The sequence below is a fragment of the Xenopus tropicalis genome, chromosome 10, assembly GCF_000004195.4.
Source record: "Xenopus tropicalis strain Nigerian chromosome 10, UCB_Xtro_10.0, whole genome shotgun sequence".
Taxonomy (NCBI): Eukaryota; Metazoa; Chordata; class Amphibia; order Anura; family Pipidae; genus Xenopus; species Xenopus tropicalis.
Window position 1 is genome coordinate 609,472 of NC_030686.2, and position 26,253 is coordinate 635,724.

General features: G+C 53.0%; 1 protein-coding gene across 1 annotated transcript; it reads right to left on the reverse strand.

The window, feature by feature from the left end:
- Window positions 1-1,179: 1,179 nt before the first annotated feature.
- Window positions 1,180-22,211, reverse strand: LOC116407977 (scratch family transcriptional repressor 2). The gene is made up of 2 exons (XM_031894568.1): window positions 21,617-22,211; window positions 1,180-7,239 (listed from the first exon to the last, which is right to left on the reverse strand). The coding sequence occupies exons 1-2, from the start codon at window positions 21,849-21,851 to the stop codon at window positions 6,539-6,541; spliced, it is 936 nt and encodes a 311-aa protein (XP_031750428.1). The 5' UTR covers window positions 21,852-22,211; the 3' UTR covers window positions 1,180-6,538.
- Window positions 22,212-26,253: the final 4,042 nt, after the last annotated feature.

The window sequence follows — 26,253 nt, forward strand, 5'->3', positions numbered from 1 at the left end:
ATAATGAGACTCTGTCCCCCCAGGAACAGGCCCCCCCAGAACCCACTGACTGCCAGTTGCCCCTTGCCCTGTATCACAATGCCCCCCCATTCCTTCTCTGGGGCCCCTTGTGTCTCCGCTGCTTTATCCCCCATGATACATTTTTGTCCCTCTGTACCCACATTTATATCCGGGGCCTGGGGCCCACATGGCTGGCACTGGGGGTACCCTCTCACATATTATGCCCCCCCCAATAATGCATGGGACAGCTGGTGTTAGAGAGCGGTGCGGGCACTAATTAGCTTGTAATTATCAGAGATGGCTCCCCCACACACACCATATGCAGCCCCTTTGTTATGGAAATGACCCCCCCCGGCAGTCAGGATCCCCCCCCCCCCAGATTAGGAAGGAGAAATTCACACAAAGCAAATGAGACTAAAAGGCAAATATTCAACTCTTTATTCTCCCTGATTTGCATGACAATAAATAGAGTCGTTAGGAACCCGGGGGGCTGCGCCCCCATCTCACATGCACTGCCCGTTATTGCTTCTCTTCTATATACAGGTACGTGTGGCAGGACAGGGCACTACCCGGGCACTAACCCTGGGCTGCACCAACGGAATGGGGGGGGGGGTTGGTTACATGGGACATAGGACCAAAGTATTGCCTGATATTTTGCTTTATATAGCAGCCCCTGCCCCAGTGAGCTTACAATCTAAGGTCCCTATCCCATTCCCATCAGCCCCTGCCCCAGTGAGCTTACACTCTAATGTCCCTATCCCATTCCCATCAGTCCCTGCCCCAGTGAGCTTACAATCTAAGGTCCCTATCCCATTCCCATCAGCCCCTGCCCCAGTGAGCTTACAATCTAAGTTCCCTATCCCATTCCCATCAGTCCCTGCCCCAGTGAGCTTACAATCTAAGGTCCCTATCCCATTCCCATCAGTCCCTGCCCCAGTGAGCTTACAATCTAAGGTCCCTATCCCATTCCCATCAGTCCCTGCCCCAGTGAGCTTACAATCTAAGGTCCCTATCACATTCCCATCAGCCCCTGCCCCAGTGAGCTTACAATCTAAGGTCCCTATCCCATTCCCATCAGCCCCTGCCCCAGTGAGCTCACAATCTAAGGTCCCTATCCCATTCCCATCAGTCCCTGCCCCAGTGAGCTTACACTCTAAGGTCCCTATCCCATTCCCATCAGCCCCTGCCCCAGTGAGCTTACAATCTAAGGTCCCTATCACATTCACACAGTAGGGGCAATTTTATCAGGAGCCAATCATCTTGCCTGTATGTACACAGACCCGGGGGGACAGGCAAACTCCTTGCAGACAGTGACCGGGTTGGAATCAAACTCAGGACCCCAGTGCCGCAGTACTAACCCCAGATACTTTATTCAGCCAGTACTCACCCCTGCAAGGAGATTCTCCTTATCCCCCAAGGCAAGGGCACCCCTAGACTTCCCAGGGTGAGTGCTTTATTGTTCTGCTTCAGTATGGCAACTCCCATGCACACGTTTGTAGACAAATACAATGCAGACAGAGGTAGGTAGATCTTGTGTATGTTATTAATGGGATACATAGAAGGCAAGCAGTGGTTATAATTAGGGCTAGTGGATTCCCCTATATATGTTGGTCAGTAACATTGGTCGCCCCCCAGTGGCAATGCAGCCCATTGTGCCTCTGTGTTCCCTCTGTCACCCCCTACAGGCTCCTGAGTGAGAGACACAAGTGGGGGAGTCCAACATAGGGAGGGGGTTGTTTATATAAAACTACTATGAAACTAAGTAACTAATTATCATTAGGCAGCTTGGCCTTTACAGCAGTTACCCCTATAGCTTTATAGAAGCGGGACACAAGTGCAGCTGTATTAGGGGGTGCGGGGTACCCACAAGGCACTGCGTTATTGGCTGTGACACATGTGACTCTGGGTAGGTGAGTACTCGCCGCTGGGCCAATCAGTGTGTAGGTAAGTGCATCTGTCCTGCCACTTGCATATAACTCAAGTACAAAATCTATATCTGTTTCTCTAGAAAATCCTACGCTGTGCTTCTAGAACATGCACAAAAGAGCCCCCCCCAATCCAGTCAGGGGCCCCCGACATTCAGCATTGAGCTGGGGAGCCACAGGATAAACTCATTTAGCTGAGACATCGTTAAAATGATTGATAAGGTCACATGTTTCTGTGCCACGCCCCCTCGGAACCCAGAACCAGCTGAATTCCTCTGCGGTACAAATACCAGTACCAGACCAGTACGGATATCTATTGGGGAGCAGCAGTATTGGTACAGGTCATTCTAATCTGCCCCTAGGGCTTGACCTGAGTGTGCCCCCCAAGCCCCAGCATCCATGTTGGGAAAAGCACATAAATGCCCCCGTCATCATTGTTGGATCACATTGGTGGGGGCACGGAACATGGCATTTGGGGGTGTAGAGCTATTGAGGGTGTGGGGTAGATGTTTGCTGGTGATGGGGTTGGGGTAACACTGGGGCAGTAGGGTCACTAAACCCCTGAGATCCAAATTTGATAGCGGGGCACCCCATGTAGTGTCCCCAGGGACCTTCATTTTAGGTTGGGGCAAATGCAAGGGCTATGGTTCTGTGCCCAGGGATGGAATTTCCTTGGGTTCTAGATTATAGGGTACAATATTTGAGTGGCCAGGGACCTTGCTTGTAGGCGGGGGCACCAGAGGGGTCACTCAACTAATTTCCCAAGAGACCATGTACCTGTCCAGCATGTACCAAGTCCTTGGTCCACAAGCCCAAGCTGTAATAATGATAGTGCCTTGGCTAATGCCCCAGTCATGTCTCCTTGGTTCTGAATGTGGGGGGGCAAAAAGTCTTTTCTTGGGTCCCCCCTGCACGTTTTGCCTTTGGCTTCTGTTTCTGGACCTGGGGACCTAACTTCTAGGTCTGGTTATTGGACTTACAGTAGTGACCATATTCCTGAAGAACCCAGTCAGCAGTGGGGGCTTATGGGTAGTTCCCACAAGTCTGGTTCCTCTTGGCTGGAGGTAAAGGAGTAATTGCATAGTTGTGTGCCCCCCGCGGGCACCGTGGGACTGAGCGCCCCCCCATGCACAAAGCATTCGGCTCGGGGAGACCCTGAAGGAAGACCTTTCAATGCATTTAGTTGGTTTCTGCCAACTCCGACCTGTAAACATCACCCAGAGTGGCACCCAATATATATATATATATGCCCCGCCCCTTATTCATAAAAAACCCAACAAATCCGTAGCAAATAAATAAATAAATAATATAAATGCATTCAATATAAATAGGCAGCTGCAAAGGTTCCATTGCCGTCAGTGTCCTGGGGGGGTCCCAGAGAAAGGCAATTGTACGATGAAATGATCGGGGGGGGGGGTAATGCTCTGAAAATAGTCATTTTCCCCCAATGGGCCAGGATTCTGGTTCTGAGAAGAGCAGGTTATGAATGAGAGAGAAATGCCAGAATTGGGGTGCACTTTAGCCCTCCGTGCAGTAATTTCACCCCAGTCAGGGGGGGGGCGCTCGTTCCACCCCCCGGCAGTGACTGCGCCCGTCGCCATTTAGTTCCACCTTCTGCCATAGTACGAGAGTGTGCTTCATATAATAGTGACCCCCCTAATGTCCGCCCTGTGGGTCTCCCCATCACAAAGTGCCCGGGGGCGTCAGGAACTTGTGCTACTTCTACATCTCACCCCCAACATAACACCCCCTGGCACAACAGAAAGTATCTTCCAGCAAAATAATGAAAAAATAAAGCTCTGCATCTTATAAATACTGTAAGGATGAGGAGTGGTACCCCAGTCTTAGCCCCGCCCCCTATTTTTACTCATTAATACTGTGTAGGGGTGGAGCATCATGTAAATAAATACTATAGGGCAGAGAAAAAACATGAGAGTGAGGCCCCTCCCTGATGCTATAAATAAATACTATGGGGAGGAGGAGCATGATAGTGTGGCCCCTCCCTGATGCTATAAATAAATACTATAGGGCGGAGGAGGAGCTTGAGAGTGTGGCCCCTCCCTGATGCTACAAATAAATACTATAGGGCAGAGAAAAAACATAGAGGCCCCTCCCTAATGCTACCAATAAATACTATAGAGGGAGGAGCATGAGAGTGAGGCCCCTCCCAGATGCAATAAATAAATACTATAGGGCGGAGGAGGAGCATGAGAATGAGGCCCCTCCCAGATGCTACAAATAAATACTATAGGGTGGAGGAGGAACACGAGAGTGAGGCCCCTCTCGGATGCTACAAATAAATACTATAGGGTGGAGGAGGAGCATGAGAGTGAGGCCCCTCCCAGATGCAACAAATAAATACTATAGGGTGGAGGAGGAGCATGAGAGTGAGGCCCCTCCCAGATGCTACAAATAAATACTATAGGGTGGAGGAGGAGCATGAGAGTGAGGCCCCTCTCGGATGCTACAAATAAATACTATAGGGTGGAGGAGGAGCATGAGAGTGAGGCCCCTCCCAGATGCAACAAATAAATACTATAGAGCAGAGGAGGAGCATGAGAGTGAGGCCCCTCCCAGATGCTACAAATAAATACTATAGGGCGGAGGAGGAGCATGAGAGGGAGGCCCCTCCCAGATGCTACAAATAAATACTATAGAGCGGAGGAGGAGCATGAGAGCGAGGCCCCTCCCAGATGCTACAAATAAATACTATAGAGCGGAGGAGGAGCATGAGAGCGAGGCCCCTCCCAGATGCTACAAATAAATACTATAGAGCGGAGGAGGAGCATGAGAGCGAGGCCCCTCCCAGATGCAACAAATAAATACTATAGAGCAGAGGAGGAGCATGAGAGTGTGGCCCCTCCCAGATGCAACAAATAAATACTATAGAGCGGAGGAGGAGCATGAGAGGGAGGCCCCTCCCAGATGCAACAAATAAATACAATAGAGCGGAGGAGGAGCATGAGAGCGAGGCCCCTCCCAGATGCAACAAATAAATACTATAGAGCGGAGGAGGAGCATGAGAGCGAGGCCCCTCCCAGATGCAACAAATAAATACTATAGAGCAGAGGAGGAGCATGAGAGTGAGGCCCCTCCCTAATGCTACAAATAAATACTATAGGGAGGAGGAGCATGAGAGCGAGGCCCCTCCCTAATGCTACAAATAAATACTATAGGGAGGAGGAGCATGAGAGTGTGGCCCCTCTGAGAGTCGGTAACTCATTCACATTTTGAAGGATGCAACAGACCAAACACTCAGCTGAGGATTTGGCCCAATCCCAACAATGTTTTGCCAGGTTCATATTTGGCCAAAGCCTCATTGTTTGGCCGGACAAAATCGGAAACCCTCAATACCCCATGGCCTCTCAACACTGAGTTTTCAGATGATCCTCTTTCTTGCCATGTGGGGTAGCAGAATTCTGTTAATCCAACGTGGATCTGGTTCTGCACTAAGACAATAGATTTTTGGAGTGTTGGGTTTGGTGTGAATCCGAGAGCAATGGATCCGGCGCATCCCTACACGTTAGAGCCCCCCACTGTGCGGGCCAATGGGGCACACGGATAAGAGCTTGGCAGGAGAAGTCTTCATACAAAAAAAGAGAAGCGGCCATATTGCACAGTTGCAGACATATATCGGTGCCCCCCGTTTCTCTGGCCTATGGAAAAGTCCAACATGAGAAGTCTCGGGTCTGATGGAAAAGTCCAACATGAGAAGTTTCGGGTCTGATGGAAAAGTCCAACATGAGAAGTTCGGGTCTGATGGAATATTCCAACATGAGAAGTCTCGGGTCTGAAGGAAAAGTCCAACATGAGAAGTCTCGGGTCTGATGGAAAAGTCCAACATGAGAAGTCTCGGGTCTGATGGAAAAGTCCAACATGAGTAAGTCTCGGGTCTGATGGAAAAGTCCAACATGAGAAGTTTCGGGTCTGAAGGAAAAGACCATCATGAGAAGTCTCGGGTCTGATGGAAAAGTCCAACAAGAGAAGTCTCGGGTCTGAAGGAAAAGTCCAACATGAGAAGTCTCGGTTCTGATGGAAAAGTCCAACATGAGAAGTCTCGGGTCTGAAGGAAAAGTCCATCATGAGAAGTCTCGGGTCTGAAGGAAAAGTCCAACATGAGAAGTGTCGGGTCTGAAGGAAAAGTCCAACATGAGAAGTCTCGGGCCTCATGGAAAAGTCCAACATGAGTCGGGTCTGATGGAAAAGTCCAACATGAGAAGTCTCGGGTCTGATGGAAAAGTCCAACATGAGACGTCTCGGGCCTCATGGAAAAGTCCAACATGAGAAGTCTCGGGTCTGATGGAAAAGTCCAACATGAGAAGTCTCAGGCCTCATGGAAAAGTCCAACATGAGAAGTCTCAGGCCTCATGGAAAAGTCCAACATGAGAGGTCTCAAGCCTCATGGAAAAGTCCAACATGAGAAGTCTCGGGCCTCATGGAATAGTGTTGGGCCTGGAACTGCTGTGGTGTCAGTTATTGCCAAGTGCAGCAGTGAAAGTGGCATTGCCGTCTGTCCCAGGTCCCCTGGTTTGGGCTCTGCGGTGCCACCAGTAGGGTGAGATATTGTGCCATGTTCTTGTAGTTGTTGCCCATCAGTCCCGGCACGGTGGCCCTTAGCTGTCAATGCCGCACTCGTGGTCGGAGCCCTTGAAGCAGGCCGACTCGTAGTGTTTGTTCAGGTAGGATTTGAGGGCGAAGGTCTTGTCGCAGCGCTTGCACTTGTAGTGTTTGAAGGCCGAGTGGGTCTGCATGTGAGCTCTGAGGTTGGAGCGGTCGGCGAAGGCTTTTCCGCAATGGGCGCAGCCAAAGGGCTTCTCGCCGGTGTGGGAGCGCATGTGGCCCTGCAGGAGCCACGGCCGGCTGAAGGCTTTGCTGCACACGTTGCACTTGTGTTTCAGATTGTGCGTCAGAATGTGCATGGCCAAGGCCGGCATGGACACGTAGGTTTTGCCACAAGTCGGGCATTTTTTGGCCATTTTGCTGTCCAGGCTGCGGTGGGTCTGTTTGTGCCGGCTGAGGTTGGAGGAGGTGGCGTAGGTTTTGCCGCATTCGCTGCAAATGTGTCGCTGGCCCCCACGGCTCTCGCTGCGCCGCCGGGACCTCCCATCCGAGATGAAGAAGGCGTCGATGGAGTAACTGTCTGTGACTGCAGTCTCCCCACTAAAGTACCCCGCCGAGAGGCTGGACTGGGGGCTGTCGGGGTCGCTGTAATCATCCTGCTCCTGCGTGTAGTCGGGGTCCGACGAGTCAAACTTCCCCTCCGATTTCTTCCCAACTTGATATTTAGATGATGTGATACAGTGTGGGATGAACCCTGGGGGGGCAAAATATCTAGATTTCAATATTCACAGGGGGGATCAGTAACATGGGGGGATCAGTCAATAACACGGGGAGATCAGTAACACGGGGGGATCGGTCAGTAACACAGGGGGATCAGTCAGTAACACGGGGGCGATCAGTAACACGGGGGGATCAGTCAGTAACACGGGGGGATCAGTCAGTAACGCGGGGGGATCAGTCAGTAACACGGGGGGATCAGTAACACGGGGGGATCAGTCAGTAACACGGGGGGATCAGTCAGTAACGCGGGGGGATCAGTCAGTAACACGGGGGGATCAGTAACACGGGGGCATCTGTCAGTAACACAGGGGGATCAGTCAGTAACACGGGGGGATCAGTCAGTAACATGGGGGCGATCAGTAACACGGGGGGATCAGTCAGTAACACGGGGGGATCAGTCAGTAACGCGGGGGGATCAGTCAGTAACGCGGGGGGATCAGTCAGTAACGCGGGGGGATCAGTCAGTAACACGGGGGGATCAGTAACACGGGGGCGATCAGTAACACGGGGGGATCAGTAACACGGGGGCGATCAGTAACACGGGGGGATCAGTCAGTAACACGGGGGGATCAGTAACACGGGGGGATCAGTAACATGGGGGCGATCAGTAACACGGGGGGATCAGTCAGTAACACAGGGGGGATCAGTAACACGGGAGGATCGGTCAGTAACACAGGGGGGATCAGTAATGCGGGGGGATCAGTCAGTAACGCGGGGGGATCAGTCAGTAACACGGGGGATCAGTCAGTAACACGGGGGGATCGGTCAGTAACACGGGGGGATCGGTCAGTAACACGGGGGGATCGTCCAGTAACACGGGGAGATCGGTCAGTAACACGGGGGATCAGTCAGTAACACGGGGGGATCAGTCAGTAACACGGGGAGATCAGTCAGTAACACGGGGGGATCAGTCAGTAACACGGGGAGATCAGTCAGTAACACGGGGAGGATCAGTCAGTACACGGGGGGGATCAGTCAGTAACACGGGGGGATCAGTCAGTAACACGGGAGGATCAATCAGTAAAACGGGGAGATCAGTCAGTAACACGGGGGGGATCAGTCAGTAACACGGGAGGATCAATCAGTAAAACGGGGAGATCAGTCAGTAAAACGGGGAGATCAGTCAGTAACACGGGGGGGATCAGTCAGTAACACGGGAGGAATCAGTCAGTAACACGGGGGGGATCAGTCAGTAACACAGGGGGGGATCAGTCAGTAACACGGGGGGATCAGTCAGTAACACGGGGGGATCAGTCAGTAACACGGGGGGGATCAGTCAGTAACACGGGGGGATCAGTCAGTAACACGGGGGGATCAGTCAGTAACACAGGGGGATCAGTCAGTAACACGGGGGGATCATTAACACGGGGGGATCAGTCAGTAACACGGGGGATCAGTAACACGGGGGGATCAGTCAGTAACACGGGGGGATCAGTAACACGGGGGGAAATCGTCAGGGGGATCAGTAACACGGGGGGATCAGTCAGTAACACGGGGGGATCAGTCAGTAACACGGGGGGGTCAGTAACACGGGGGGGATCAGTCAGTAACACGGGGGGTCGTCAGTCATAGAACACGGGGGGATCATCAGTCAGTAACACGGGGGGGTCAGTCAGTAACACGGGGGGACCAATCAGTAACACGGAGGGGATCAGTCAGTAACACGGGGGATCAGTCAGTAACAGGGGATCAGTCAGTAACACGGGGGGATCAGTCAGTAACACGGGGGGGATCAGTCAGTAACACGGGGGGATCAGTCAGTAACACGGGGGATCAGTAACACGGGGGGATCAGTCAGTAACATGGGGGATCAGTCAGTAACACGGGGGGATCAGTCAGTAACACGGGGGGATCAGTCAGTAACACGGGGGGATCAGTCAGTAACACGGGGAGATCAGTCAGTAACACGGGGGGATCAGTCAGTAACACGGGGGATCAGTCAGTAACACGGGGGGATCAATCAGTAACACGGGGGATCAGTCAGTAACACGGGGGGATCAGTCAGTAAACACGGGGGGATCAGTCAGTAACACGGGGGATCAGTCAGTAACACGGGGAGATCATCAGTAACACGGGGGGATCAGTCAGTAACACGGGGAGATCAGTCAGTAACACGGGGGGATCAATCAGTAACACGGGGGGATCAGTCAGGAACACGGGGGTCAGTCAGTAACACGGGGAGATCAGTCAGTAACACGGGGGGATCAGTCAGTAACGCGGGGGGATCAGTCAGTAACACGGGGGGGATCAGTCAGTAACGTGGGGGATCAGTCAGTAGTGCGGGGGATCAGTCAGTAACACGGGGATCAGTCAGTAAACACGGGGGGATCAGTCAGTAACATGGGGGGATCAGTCAGTAACACGGGGGGATCAGTCATAACGCGGGGGGATCAAGTCAGTAACACGGGGGGATCAGTTCAGTAACATGGGGGGATCAGTCAGTAACACGGGGGATCAGTCAGTAACACGGGGGGATCAGTCAGTAACACGGGGGGATCAGTCAGTAACACGGGGGGATCAGTCAGTAACACGGGGGGATCAGTCAGTAACACGGGGGGGATCACAGTCAGTAACATGGGGGGATAGTCAGTAACACAGGGGGGGATCAGTTAGTACACGGGGGATCGTCAGTAACACAGGGGGGATCAGTAACACGGGGGGGATCAGTCCAGTAATGTGGGGGGATCAGTCAGTAACATGGGGGGATCAGTCAGTAACACGGGGGGGATCAGTTAGTAACACGGGGGGATCAGTCAGTAACACAGGGGGGATCAGTAACACGGGGGGGATCAGTCAGTAATGTGGGGGGATCAGTCAGTAACACGGGGGGGATCAGTTAGTACCACGGGGGATCAGTCAGTAACACGGGGGGATCAGTAACATGGGGGATCAGTCAGTAACATGGGGGATCAGTCAGTAACACGGGGGGATCAGTCAGTAACGCGGGGGGATCAGTCAGTAACATGGGGGGATCAGTCAGTACACGCGGGGGATCAGTCAGTAAACGCGGGGGGGATCATCAGTAACGCGGGGGGATCAGTCAGTAACGCGGGGGGATCAGTCAGTAACGCGGGGGGGATCAGTCAGTAACCCGGGGGATCAGTCAGTAACAGCGGGGGGATCAGTCAGTAACGCGGGGGCATCAGTCAGTAACGCGGGGGGATCAGTCAGTAACGCGGGGGGATCAGTCAGTAACGCGGGGGGGATCAGTCAGTAACGCGGGGGGATCAGTCAGTAACGCGGGGGGATCAGTCAGTAACGCGGGGGGATCAGTCAGTAACGCGGGGGGATCAGTCAGTAACGCGGGGGGGATCAGTCAAGTAAACGCGGGGGGGATCAGTCAGTAACGCGGGGGATCAGTCAGTAACGCGGGGGATCAGTCAGTAACGCGGGGGGATCAGTCAGTAACGCGGGGGGATCAGTCAGTAACACGGGGGGGTCAGTCAGTAACGCGGGGGGATCAGTCAGTAACGCGGGGGGATCAGTCGGGAGAGTTAACCCCACAGCTGCCCATATAACTCTCTCCCTATGTCCCAGTTCTTCTCCGGCACCTAGAGAGTTAAACCTTCTCTTGAGCAGCACTGAAGGAGTTAAACCTGAGGGCGGGGCAGTTGCCAGTGAGTAGCAGCCTATTGGGAAACACATTGCCTCCCCCCCCCCCAGCCAATAATAAGGTGGGAGTCGCAGCAACTGCTGAGTCAGTCGCTTTCTGGCAGCAGCTTCCAGGCACTGATTGGCTGTAACGGTGCAGGAATGAGGTCAGCGTGGGTTTGGGGGGCATGGGATAAACAGCATTGCCCCCTGCACCCCCAAATCCAGAAAATAGCCCAATGCCCTCCCCTCCTGCCTACTTACCCTTATTAACAGCTGGATTCTCCTCCAACTCTGACTTTGCCCCAACTGCTAATATCTGCCCCCCCAGTGCTCAGCTGCTCTACTCAGTACTGCCCCTACTGGCTGTCAGTCTGTACTACAAGTTAGTGGGGAGCTATTGATAGTGAGTGGCCTATAGAGTGTGACATTGGGGTGCTACATGCAGGGAGGGGTGCCGGGGGGCCATATTGTACCCTGTGAGTGTGACATTGGGGTGCTACATGCAGGGAGGGGTGCCGGGGGGCCATATTGTACCCTGTGAGTGGGACATTGGGGTGCTACATGCAGGGAGGGGGTGCCGGGGGGGCCATATTGTACCCTGTGAGTGTGACATTGGGGGCTACATGCAGGGAGGGGTGCCGGGGGGCCATTTGTACCCAGTGAGTGTGACATTGGGGTGCTACATGCAGGGAGGGGTGCCGGGGGGCCATATTGTACCCTGTGAGTGTGACATTGGTGCTACATGCAGGGAGGGGCAGGGCATATTGTACCTGTGAGTGTGACATTGGGGTGTACATGCAGGAGGGGTGCCGGGGGGCCATATTGTTACCCCAGTGAGTGTGGACATTGGGTGCTACATGCAGGGAGGGGTGCCGGGGGGCCATATGTATCCCTGTGAGTGTGACATTGGGTGCTACATGCAGGGGGGGTGCCGGGGGCCATATTGTACCTGTGAGTGGGACATTGGGGTGCTACATGCAGGGAGGGGTGCCGGGGGGCCATATTGTACCCTGTGAGTGTGACATTGGGGTGCTACATGCAGGGAGGGGTGCCGGGGGGCCATATTGTACCCTGTGAGTGGGACATTGGGGTGCTACATGCAGGGAGGGGTGCCGGGGGGCCATATTGACCCGTGAGTGTGGGGGTGCTACATGCAGGGAGAGGTGCGGGGGGCCATATTGTACCCTGTGAGTGTGACATTGGGGTGCTACATGCAGGGAGGGGTGCCGGGGGCCATATTGTACCCAGTGAGTGTGACATTGGGGTGCTACATGCAGGGAGGGGTGCCGGGGGGCCATATTGTACCCAGTGAGTGTGACATTGGGTGCTACATGCAGGGAGGGGTGCGGGGGGCATATTATACCCAGTGAGTGTGACATTGGGTGCTACATGCAGGGAGGGGTGCCGGGGGGCCATATTGTACCCCGTGAGTGTGACATTGGGGTGCTACATGCAGGGAGGGGTGCCGGGGGGCTATATTGTACCCCGTGAGTGTGACATTGGGGTGCTACATGCAGGGAGGGGTGCCGGGGGGCCATATTGTACCCCGTGAGTGTGACATTGGGTGCTACATGCAGGGAGGGGTGCCGGGGGGCTATATTGTACCCTGTGAGTGTGACATTGGGGTGCTACATGCAGGGAGGGGTGCGGGGGGCCATATTGTAACCCTGTGAGTGTGACATTGGGGTGCTACATGCAGGGAGGGGTGCCGGGGGGCTATATTGTACCCTGTGAGTGTGACATTGGGGTGCTACATGCAGGGAGGGGTGCCGGGGGGCCATATTGTACCCTGTGAGTGTGACATTGGGTGCTACATGCAGGGAGGGGTGCCGGGGGCTATATTGTACCCTGTGAGTGTGACATTGGGGTGCTACATGCAGGGAGGGGTGCCGGGGGGCCATATTGTACCCTGTGAGTGTGACATTGGGGTGCTACATGCAGGGAGGGGTGCCGGGGGGCTATATTGTACCCTGTGAGTGTGACATTGGGGTGCTACATGCAGGGAGGGGTGCCGGGGGGCCATATTGTACCCTGTGAGTGTGACATTGGGGTGCTACATGCAGGGAGGGGTGCCGGGGGGCTATATTGTACCCCCGTGAGTGTGACATTGGGGTGCTACATGCAGGGAGGGGTGCCGGGGGGCTATATTGTACCCCGTGAGTGTGACATTGGGGTGCTACATGCAGGGAGGGGTGCCGGGGGGCCATATTGTACCCTGTGAGTGTGACATTGGGGTGCTACATGCAGGGAGGGGTGCCGGGGGGCCATATTGTACCCTGTGAGTGTGACATTGGGGTGCTACATGCAGGGAGAGGTGCCAGGGGCCATATTGTACCCTGTGAGTGTGACATTGGGGTGCTACATGCAGGGAGGGGTGCCGGGGGGCCATATTGTACCCAGTGAGTGTGACATTGGGGTGCTACATGCAGGGAGGGGTGCCGGGGGGCCATATTGTACCCTGTGAGTGTGACATTGGGGTGCTACATGCAGGGAGGGGTGCCGGGGGGCCATATTGTACCCTGTGAGTGGGACATTGGGGTGCTACATGCAGGGAGGGGTGCCGGGGGGCCATATTGTACCCTGTGAGTGTGACATTGGGGTGCTACATGCAGGGAGGGGTGCCGGGGGGCCATATTGTACCCTGTGAGTGGGACATTGGGGTGCTACATGCAGGGAGGGGTGCCGGGGGGCCATATTGTACCCTGTGAGTGGGACATTGGGGTGCTACATGCAGGGAGGGGTGCCGGGGGGCCATATTGTACCCCGTGAGTGTGACATTGGGGTGCTACATGCAGGGAGAGGTGCCGGGGGGGCCATATTGTACCCTGTGAGTGTGACATTGGGGTGCTACATGCAGGGAGGGGTGCCGGGGGGCCATATTGTACCCAGTGAGTGTGACATTGGGGTGCTACATGCAGGGAGGGGTGCCGGGGGGCCATATTGTACCCCGTGAGTGTGACATTGGGGTGCTACATGCAGGGAGAGGTGCCGGGGGGCTATATTGTACCCTGTGAGTGTGACATTGGGTGCTACATGCAGGGAGGGGTGCCGGGGGGGCCATATTGTACCCCGTGAGTGTGACATTGGGGTGCTACATGCAGGGAGAGGTGCCGGGGGGCTATATTGTACCCTGTGAGTGTGACATTGGGGTGCTACATGCAGGGAGGGGTGCCGGGGGCCATATTGTACCCTGTGAGTGTGACATTGGGGTGCTACATGCAGGGAGGGGTGCCAGGGGCCATATTGTACCCTGTGAGTGTGACATTGGGGTGCTACATGCAGGGAGGGGTGCCGGGGGCCATATTGTACCCAGTGAGTGTGACATTGGGGTGCTACATGCAGGGAGGGGTGCCGGGGGGCTATATTGTACCCCGTGAGTGTGACATTGGGGTGCTACATGCAGGGAGGGGTGCCGGGGGGCCATATTGTACCCCGTGAGTGTGACATTGGGGTGCTACATGCAGGGAGGGGTGCCGGGGGGCTATATTGTACCCTGTGAGTGTGACATTGGGGTGCTACATGCAGGGAGGGGTGCCGGGGGGCCATATTGTACCCTGTGAGTGTGACATTGGGGTGCTACATGCAGGGAGGGGTGCCGGGGGGCTATATTGTACCCTGTGAGGTGTGACATTGGGGTGCTACATGCAGGGAGGGGTGCCGGGGGGCCATATTGTACCCTGTGAGTGTGACATTGGGGTGCTACATGCAGGGAGGGGTGCCGGGGGGGCTATATTGTACCCTGTGAGTGTGACATTGGGGTGCTACATGCAGGGAGGGATGCCGGGGGCCATATTGTACCCTGTGAGTGTGACATTGGGGTGCTACATGCAGGGAGGGGTGCCGGGGGGCTATATTGTACCCTGTGAGTGTGACATTGGGGTGCTACATGCAGGGAGGGGTGCCGGGGGGCCATATTGTACCCTGTGAGTGTGACATTGGGGTGCTACATGCAGGGAGGGGTGCCGGGGGGCTATATTGTACCCCGTGAGTGTGACATTGGGGTGCTACATGCAGGGAGGGGTGCCGGGGGGGCTATATTGTACCCTGTGAGTGTGACATTGGGGTGCTACATGCAGGGAGGGGTGCCGGGGGGGCCATATTGTACCCTGTGAGTGTGACATTGGGGTGCTACATGCAGGGAGGGGTGCCGGGGGGCCATATTGTACCCTGTGAGTGTGACATTGGGGTGCTACATGCAGGGAGAGGTGCCGGGGGGCCATATTGTACCCCGTGAGTGTGACATTGGGGTGCTACATGCAGGGAGGGGTGCCGGGGGGCTATATTGTACCCTGTGAGTGTGACATTGGGGTGCTACATGCAGGGAGGGGTGCCGGGGGGCTATATTGTACCCTGTGAGTGTGACATTGGGGTGCTACATGCAGGGAGGGGTGCCGGGGGGCTATATTGTACCCCGTGAGTGTGACATTGGGGTGCTACATGCAGGGTGCTGAGCTCAGAAGCCCCCCATGCCTGGGGGCCCCCCCGGCTCGGAGCAGTTCTGCAGCGCTGGCAGATTTGTAGCAATTGCAGCAAGTGATGGATCAGAAGCAGCAGAACAAGGTTATTGTTGGGGGGGGGCTTCTCCCCATCTCCCCTCATTGTCCCAAGCAGGAGCCCCCCCTCAGCCTGACCCCCCCCCCCCACACACACACACACACACACACAGATCTCTCTCTCCGGATCATGGTGCCTCTGGAGGGGCTGAGAGAAGAGAAAGCCTTTTGGCTGCCGCAGGAACAATGAGGTCCCTAGAGACCCCTCCCCCTGCCTCCTGGCCCCCCTGCCTCCTGCCCCCCCCCCCCCCCCCCCCCCCCCAGCTCTGCCATTCAGCTCTATGGGCCCCACTGCAGGAATGACTGTGTTTCCTACAGGCTCAGCGATTCCCCCAGCAAGGTCATTGCTTCCACTCCTGCTCCTCAGCTGATTGGAGGAACCGCAGATTCAGAAGCCCCTCCCCCCTCCACCTGAAACTGGAAGGCCCCAACCCTGGGCTCATTTATTAGGAACACATGGCTATCCTTGCACACTAACACACACTGTATCCATGGCTATCCTTGCACACTAACACCCACTGTATCCATGGCTATCCTTGCACACTAACACCCACTGTATCCATGGCTATCCTTGCACACTAACACTCACTGTATCCATGGCTATCCTTGCACACTAACACCCACTGTATCCATGGCTATCCTTGCACACTAACACTCACTGTATCCATGGCTATCCTTGCACACTAACACTCACTGTATCCATGGCTATCCTTGCACACTAACACCCACTGTATCCATGGCTATCCTTGCACACTAACACTCACTGTATCCATGGCTATCCTTGCACACTAAACCCACTGTATCCATGGCTATCCTTGCACACTAACACTCACTGTATCCATGGCTATCCTTGCACACTAACACCCACTGTATCCATGGCTATCCTTGCACACTAACACTCACTGTATCCATGGCTATCCTTGCACACTAACACTCACTGTATCCATGGCTATCCTTGCAACACTAACACTCACTGTATCCATGGCTATCCTTGCACACTAACCACACACTGTATCCATGGCTATCCTTGCACACTAACACTCAACTGTATCCATGGCTATCCTTGCACACTAACAACTCACTGTATCCATGGCTATCCTTGCACACTAACACCCACTGTATCCATGGCTATCCTTGCACACTAACACTCACTGTATCCATGGCTATCCCTTGCACACTAACACATCACTGTATCCATGGCTATCCTTGCACACTAACACCCACTGTATCCATGGCTATCCTTGCACACTAACACTCCACTGTATCCATGGCTATCCTTGCCACTAACACACACTGTATCATGGCTATCCTTGCACATCACATCGTATCCATGGCTATCCTTGCACACTAACACACACTGTATCCATGGCTATCCTTGCAACACTAACACTCACTGTATCCATGGCTATCCTTGCCACACTAACACCCACTGTATCCATGGCTATCCTTGCACACTAACACTCACTGTATCCATGGCTATCCTTGCACACTAACACACACTGTATCCATGGCTTCCTTGCACACTAACCCTCACTGTATCCATGGCTATCCTGCACACTAACACCACACTAGTATCCATGGCTATCCTTGCACACTAACACCACTGTATCCATGGCTATCCTTGCACACCTAACTCACTGTATCATGGCTATCCTTGCAACTAACACCCACTGTATCCATGGCTATCCTGCACACTAACACCCACTGTATTCCATGGCTATCCTTGACACACTAACACTCACTGTATCCATGGCTATCCTTGCACACTAACACCCACTGTATCCATGGCTATCCTTGCACACTAACACACACTGTATCCATGGCTATCCTTGCACACTAACAACTCACTGTAATCATGGCTATCCTTGCACCACTAACGCACACTGTATCATGGCTATCCTTGCCACTAACACAGCACTGTAGTCCATGGCTATCCTTTGCACACTAACGCTCACTGTAATACCATGGCTATCCCCTTGCAAGCCAGCTAACGGCTTCACTGTATCCATGGGCAATATCCTTGCACACTAACACTCACTGTATCCATGGCTATCCTTGCACACTAACACACACTGTATCCATGGCTATCCTTGCACACTAACCGCTCACTGTATCCATGGGCTATCCTTGCACACTAACACACACTGTATCCATGGCTATCCTTGTACACTAACACTCACTGTAATCCATGGCTATCCTTGCACACTAACACCCACTGTATCCATGGCTATCCTTGCACACTAACACACACTGTATCCATGGCTATCCTTGCACACTAACACTCACTGTATCCATGGCTATCCTTGCACACTAACACACACTGTATCCATGGCTATCCTTGCACACTAACACTCACTGTATCCATGGCTATCCTTGCACACTAACACACACTGTATCCATGGCTATCCTTGCACACTAACACACACTGTATCCATGGCTATCCTTGCACACTAACACTCACTGTATCCATGGCTATCCTTGCACACTAACACTCACTGTATCCATGGCTATCCTTGCACACTAACGCTCACTGTATTCATGGCTATCCTTGCACACTAACACACACTGTATCCATGGCTATCCTTGCACACTAACACACTGTATCCATGGCTATCCTTGTACACTAACACACACTGTATCCATGGCTATCCTTGCACACTAACACCCACTGTATCCATGGCTATCCTTGCACACTAACACTCACTGTATCCATGGCTATCCTTGCACACTAACACTCACTGTATCCATGGCTATCCTTGCACACTAACACACACTGTATCCATGGCTATCCTTGCACACTAACACTCACTGTATCCATGGCTATCCTTGCACACTAACACTCACTGTATCCATGGCTATGCTTGCACACTAACACAAACTGTATCTCAGGACTAGTCTTGCTCACTAACACACACTCTATCCATGGCTATCCTTGCACACTAACACTCACTGTATCCATGGCTATCCTTGCACACTAACACACATTGTATCCATGGCTATCCTTACACACTAACACACACTGTATCCATGGCTACCCTTGCACACTACCACACATTTTATCCATGGCTATCCTTGCACACTAACACTCACTGTATCCATGGCTATCCTTACACACTAACACACACTCTATCCATGGCTATCCTTGCACACTGACACTCACTGTATCCATGGCTATCCTTGCACACTAACACACATTGTATCCATGGCTATCCTTACACACTAACACACACTGTATCCATGGCTATCCTTGCACACTAACACACATTGTATCCATGGCTATCCTTACACACTAACACACACTGTATCCATGGCTACCCTTGCACACTACCACACATTTTATCCATGGCTATCCTTGCACACTAACACTCACTGTATCCATGGCTATCCTTGCACACTAACACTCACTGTATCCATGGCTATCCTTGCACACTAACACTCACTGTATCCATGGTTATCCTTTCACACTAACACTCACTGTATCCATGGCTATCCTTGCACACTAACACCCACTGTATCCATGGCTATCCTTGCACACTAACACTCACTGTATCCATGGCTATCATTGCACACTAACACACACTGTATCCATGGCTATCCTTGCACACTAACACACACTGTATCCATGGCTATCCTTGCACACTAACACTCACTGTATCCATGGCTATCCTTGCACACTAACACTCACTGTATCCATGGCTATCCTTGCACACTAACACTCACTGTATCCATGGCTATCCTTGCACACTAACACATACTGTATCCATGGCTATCCTTGCACACTAACACTCACTGTATCCATGGTTATCCTTGCACACTTACACTCACTGTATTCATGGCTATCCTTGCACACTAACACACACTGTATCCATGGCTACCCTTGCACACTAACACCCACTGTATCCATGGCTATCCTTGCACACTAACACACATTGTATCTCATGGTTATCCTTGCACACTAACACTCATTGTATCTCATGGTTATCCTTGCACACTAACACTCACTGTATCCATGGCTATCCTTGCACACTAACACACATTGTATCTCATGGTTATCCTTGCACACTAACACTCATTGTATCTCATGGTTATCCTTGCACACTAACACTCATTGTATCTCATGGTTATCCTTGCACACTAACACTCACTGTATCCATGGCTATCCTTGCACACTAACACCCACTGTATCCATGGCTATCCTTGCACACTAACACACACTGTATCCATGGCTACCCTTGCACACTACCACACACTTTATCCATGGTTATTCTTGCACACTAACACTCACTGTATCCATGGCTATCCTTGCACACTAACACACACTGTATCCATGGCTACCCTTGCACACTACCACACACTTTATCCATGGTTATTCTTGCACACTAACACACACTGTATCCATGGCTATCCTTGCACACTAACACTCACTGTATCCATGGCTATCCTTGCACACTAACACTCACTGTATCCATGGCTATCCTTGCACACTAACACCACTGTATCCATGGCTATCCTTGCACACTAACACTCACTGTATCCATGGCTATCCTTGCACACTAACACTCACTGTATCCATGGCTATCCTTGCACACTAACACACACTGTATCCATGGCTATCCTTGCACACTAACACCCACTGTATCCATGGCTATCCTTGCACACTAACACCCTGTTCCATGGCTACCTGCCCTAACCACTGTATCCATGGCTACCCTTGCACACTAACACCCACTGTATCCATGGCTATCCTTGCACACTAACACACACTGTATCCATGGCTATCCTTGCACACTAACACTCACTGTATCCATGGCTATCCTTGCACACTAACACTCACTGTATCCATGGCTATCCTTGCACACTAACACCCACTGTATCCATGGCTATCCTTGCACACTAACACACACTGTATCCATGGCTATCCTTGCACACTAACACCCACTGTATCCATGGCTATCCTTGCACACTAACACACACTGTATCCATGGCTATCCTTGCACACTAACACTCACTGTATCCATGGCTATCCTTGCACCACTAACACACACTGTATCCATGGCTATCCTTGCACACTACACACACTGTATCCATGGCTATCCTTGCACACTAACACACACTGTATCCATGGCTATCCTTGCACACTAACACTCACTGTATCCATGGCTATCCTTGCACACTAACACACACTGTATCCATGGCTATCCTTGCACACTAACACACACTGTATCCATGGCTATCCTTGCACACTAACACTCACTGTATCCATGGCTATCCTTGCACACTAACACTCACTGTATCCATGGCTATCCTTGCACACTAACACCCACTGTATCCATGGCTATCCTTGCACACTAACACACACTGTATCCATGGCTATCCTTGCACACTAACACTCACTGTATCCATGGCTATCCTTGCACACTAACACTCACTGTATCCATGGCTATCCTTGCACACTAACACACACTGTATCCATGGCTATCCTTGCACACTAACACACACTGTATCCATGGCTATCCTTGCACACTAACACTCACTGTATCCATGGCTATCCTTGCACACTAACACACACTGTATCCATGGCTATCCTTGCACACTAACACTCACTGTATCCATGGCTATCCTTGCACACTAACACCCACTGTATCCATGGCTATCCTTGCACACTAACACACACTGTATCCATGGCTATCCTTGCACACTAACACTCACTGTATCCATGGCTATCCTTGCACACTAACACTCACTGTATCCATGGCTATCCTTGCACACTAACACTCACTGTATCCATGGTTATCCTTGCACACTAACACACACTGTATCCATGGCTATCCTTGCACACTAACACACATTGTATCTCATGGTTATCCTTGCACACTAACACTCATTGTATCTCAGGGCTGTGCTACACACAACCCCACACAGCAGGGCATTTATACACAAAGTAGCTAAGAGCTCGGCTACGTATTGGCCCCAGAGTTGCGTACACCAGGCCGTCACCAGCAGCAACATCCCGCCTGTCCCGTTACACAAACAGCCGCTGCTGAGCCCCTTTGTATCAGTCAGAGACAGCCGAGAGAGCGCAGGGAGTGATGGGACAGCAGGGGGGACCACTCTCCGAAAGGCAACAACACCCTGAGCGACTTCTCCTACACACGTCTCCCCTAAGCCCCTCACCCACCCACCCACCCACCCCAAGGTACTCACCCTCCTCAGCCTCGGGGACCCCCAAGTTTCCTACAGCGCCGGAGAGCGTCTGTCCCAGAACACAAGGATCATCAAAGTGAGGGTAATGGGGAGCAGCAATCCCAGCGGAAGAGAAGTCGTCCAGTTTAATCTTCTTGACCAGGAAGGAGCGGGGCATGGTGGGGGTCCTTGGTGGGGGTCCTTGGTGGGGCTTCTTGGGGTGCCTCTTTGTCAGCCCGGGGATGGGGAAACACATTCAGCACTGGACAGCTCTGACTTTCTGCAGTGGGAGAGACAGAGAGAGAGGGACGGAGGGAGGGAGGAGGGGGTCTCTGCCAGCAATAGCTGAGCTCAGCACTCTCAGCCTCTCTCTTTATATGGGACGCAGTCTGACATCAGGTGGTGCCTCGCAATGGAGCTGTTTAGCTCTCTAATCCATCAAATGTCCCCCAGGACAATCATCACATTACCAATGAACCGGCTGTGCGCACACTCTCACACACTCACACACTCTCACACAGAGACACTCTCGGCCCACTCTCTCGGCACAGACAAAGGGGGCAAGTCACTCATGCGCCTCATACAATAGCAGAAAGGGGATTTATAGACTCAACGGCGCAACAGGGAAACTTCCCTCCTTGCAATGCAACTTTCCCTGCCAGGAACGGGGGGGGGGGGGGGGAGGGTATGGGGGGGGGGGGTAGAATTGGGAACAGGAAGTGCCTGTAGGTGGAGGTAACCTGGGGCAGGACAGATGGGGCAGTTATAGTCAGTGAGGAGTAGTAGTTGGGGCAGGAGGTGCCTGCAGGTGGGGATACCTTAGGGGGAGTAAAAAGGACAGATATAGAGGGGGGATAGCTGGAGTGGTAGGTTCCTGGGGAGAACACATGGGGCAGTTATAGTCAGGAGGGGGAACTGGCAGTTGGCACAAGAGGTGCCCAATGGTAGAGGTGGAAGGGGCACAGGTGAGACACAGGACAGGGCAGAATGGGTACAGAGGAGACAGAGGAGACAGAGGAGACAGAGGGTACAGAGGAGACAGAGGAGACAGAGGAGACAGAGGAGACAGAGGGTACAGAGGAGACAGAGGGTACAGAGGAGACAGAGGGTACAGAGGAGACAGAGGGTACAGAGGAGACAGAGGAGACAGAGGGTACAGAGGAGACAGAGGGTACAGAGGAGATGGCATCAGGATGGGGCCTGGCACTGCCAAGAGGAACCCTGATTCCTTTGTCCTGGTGCAACCAGTGTGTTTCACTCACAGCCGGAGAAATGACAGAGAGAAAGTCCATATGGCGGCGGGGGGAGGGGAGCAGCTCCATTTCCAACTGCACTAAGGTGGGCAATAAACACTGACCCCTGGGGTTCTCTCACAAAGGGGGGGGTGTAGGGGGCTTGGCACATTTCACATTACACTCGTTAGTCACATGGGAGTCAGTGGAACCGAATCTCTGGAAGCCATGAAATTGCCCCGGTTTCACCCGGAAATGCCCCAGTGCCTTCACCCACTTCCCTGATATGGCCCATAGCTTATGCCCTACTCTGTCTCTCATCCTCTGTCTCTCATCCCTGCTCTGTCTCTCATCCTCTGTCTCTCATCCCTGCTCTGTCTCTCATCCTCTGTCTCTCATCCCTGCTCTGTCTCTCATCCCTGCTCTGTCTCTCATCCCTACTCTGTCTCTCATCCCTACTCTGTCTCTCATCCTCTGTCTCTCATCCCTACTCTGTCTCTCATCCCTGCTCTGTCTCTCATCCCTGCTCTGTCTCTCATCCCTACTCTGTCTCTCATCCCTGCTCTGTCTCTCATCCCTGCTCTGTCTCTCATCCCTGCTCTGTCTCTCATCCCTACTCTGTCTCTCATCCCTGCTCTGTCTCTCATCCTCTGTCTCTCATCCCTGCTCTGTCTCTCATCCCTACTCTGTCTCTCATCCCTGCTCTGTCTCTCATCCCTGCTCTGTCTCTCATCCCTGCTCTGTCTCTCATCCCTGCACTGTCTCTCATCCCTACTCTGTCTCTCATCCCTGCTCTGTCTCTCATCCTCTGTCTCTCATCCCTGCTCTGTCTCTCATCCCTACTCTGTCTCTCATCCCTGCTCTGTCTCTCATCCCTGCTCTGTCTCTCATCCCTGCTCTGTCTCTCATCCCTGCACTGTCTCTCATCCCTGCTCTGTCTCTCATCCCTGCACTGTCTCTCATCCCTGCTCTGTCTCTCATCCCTGCTCTGTCTCTTTTTACTGTACCATCTAGTTCCTGCTCTCTCTATTTTCTTCCTGCTCTCCGTCTCTCCTTGATGCTTTATTTTCTGCTGGGTGTCTCTCCTGCCTTGTCTCTAGCTGTTGTGCCTGTTCCCACGGGTGAGAGTGGGCTCATTATCCTGAGTGTCTCACTCCCCAAGCGCCTGTCTCTCTGGGCCCGTGAGTGCCTGGGAGGGTGCTGGTTCTTGCAGGCAATAGCAAGACATGGCATTACTCACGCCCCAGTTGTGACGCTTCTCCCCAGGCTGCTGAGGTGGAACACGTGAGCCGATTAGGTACAAGGCTCTGAGGAAAAATCGAGAGGAAGGGAAAGGGGGACGGAGACAAGTGGCTTCCCTGGGCCGTGGGGGTGAGATAATGTAGGATAATAGCCACAATCATCCCCACTAAGCCTTTCACTCAGGGAAGTGCCTCATCCCGAAACAAGGAATGAGCCGGGGGCTCCTAATGCAGAGCCGTGGGAGTCCAGCTGTATGGAAATAATTCCCAGTATTTCCCATTCAGATTCTCACCCCATGGGCAAAACTATGTCTGAAAGAAGAACAAGTGGGGCCGTCAAACTCTGAGCATCATTGGGGCCACTATGTTTTTGGGTTTTTGGTTCTGCAGCTCAGAGTTCTCTCCTACTGAACTCACAAGACTCCCCCTTGCGGCCTCTGAACTGGGAACTGGCACTTATACTGCAGTGGCCCTCACTGTAACCTACAACACTAATACCCTCCTATTTATGTCTGTAAGTTACCCTCCTATTTAGATTGTAAGCTCTGTGGGCCAGAGACCTCCATCCTCTTGTCTCCTTGACACTTAACTTTGTGTTTTACGAGACTCTGTTGCCTGGAATGTGGCTGAATCCTGAATCAAATCCTGAACATAAAACAAAATCCCAACTCGTTCCCTCCTGATTCCCCGATATCCCCACTCGTTCCCTCCTGATTCCCTGATATCCCCACTCGTTCCCTCCTGATTCCCCGATATCCCCACTCGTTCCCTCCTGATTCCCCGATATCCCCACTCATTCCCTCCTGATTCCCCGATATCCCCACTCGTTCCCTCCTGATTCCCCTATATCCCCACTCGTTCCCTCCTGATTCCCCGATATCCCCACTCGTTCCCTCCTGATTCCCCGATATCCCCACTCGTTCCCTCCTGATTCCCTGATATCCCCACTCATTCCTCCTGATTCCCCGATATCCCCACTCGTTCCCTCCTGATTCCCCTATATCCCCACTCGTTCCCTCCTGATTCCCCGATATCCCCACTCGTTCCCTCCTGATTCCCCGATATCCCCCACTCGTTCCCTCCTGATTCCCCGATATCCCCACTCGTTCCCTCCTGATTCCCGATATCCCCACTCGTTCCCTCCTGATTCCCCGATATCCCCACTCGTTCCCTCCTGATTCCCCGATATCCCCACTCGTTCCCTCCTGATTCCCCGATATCCCCACTCGTTCCCTCCTGATTTCCTGATATCCCCACTCGTTCCCTCCTGATTCCCCGATATCCCCACTCGTTCCCTCCTGATTCCCTGATATCCCCACTCATTCCCTCCTGATTCCCCGATATCCCCACTCATTCCCTCCTGATTCCCCAATATTCCCTCCTGATTCCCAGATTCCCCGATATCCCCACTCGTTCCCTCCTGATTCCCCAATATCCCTACTCATTCCCTCCTGATTCCCCGATATCCCCACTCATTCCCTCCTGATTCCCCAATATTCCTCCTGATTCCCAGATTCCCCGATATCCCCACTCGTTCCCTCCTGATTCCCCAATATCCCTACTCATTCCCTCCTGATTCCCCAATATTCCCACTCATACCCTCCTGATTCCCCGATATCCCCACTCATTCCCTCCTGATTCCCCAATATTCCCACTCATTCCCTCCTGATTCCCCGATATCCCCACTCATTCCCTCCTGATTCCCCAATATCCCTACTCATTCCCTCCTGATTCCCCAATATTCCCACTCATTCCCTCCTGATTCCCCAATATTCCCACTCATTCCCTCCTGATTCCCCAATATTCCCACTCATTCCCTCCTGATTCCCCGATATCCCCACTCATTCCCTCCTGATTCCCCAATATCCCTACTCATTCCCTCCTGATTCCCCAATATTCCCACTCATTCCCTCCTGATTCCCCGATATCCCCACTCATTCCCTCCTGATTCCCCAATATTCCCACTCATTCCCTCCTGATTCCCCGATATCCCCACTCATTCCCTCCTGATTCCCCGATATCCCCACTCATTCCCTCCTGATTCCCCAATATTCCCTCCTGATTTTCCGATATCCCCACTCATTCCCTCCTGATTCCCCAATATTCCCTCCTGATTCCCCAATATTCCCACTCATTCCCTCCTGATTCCCCAATATCCCTACTCATTCCCTCCTGATTTCCCGAT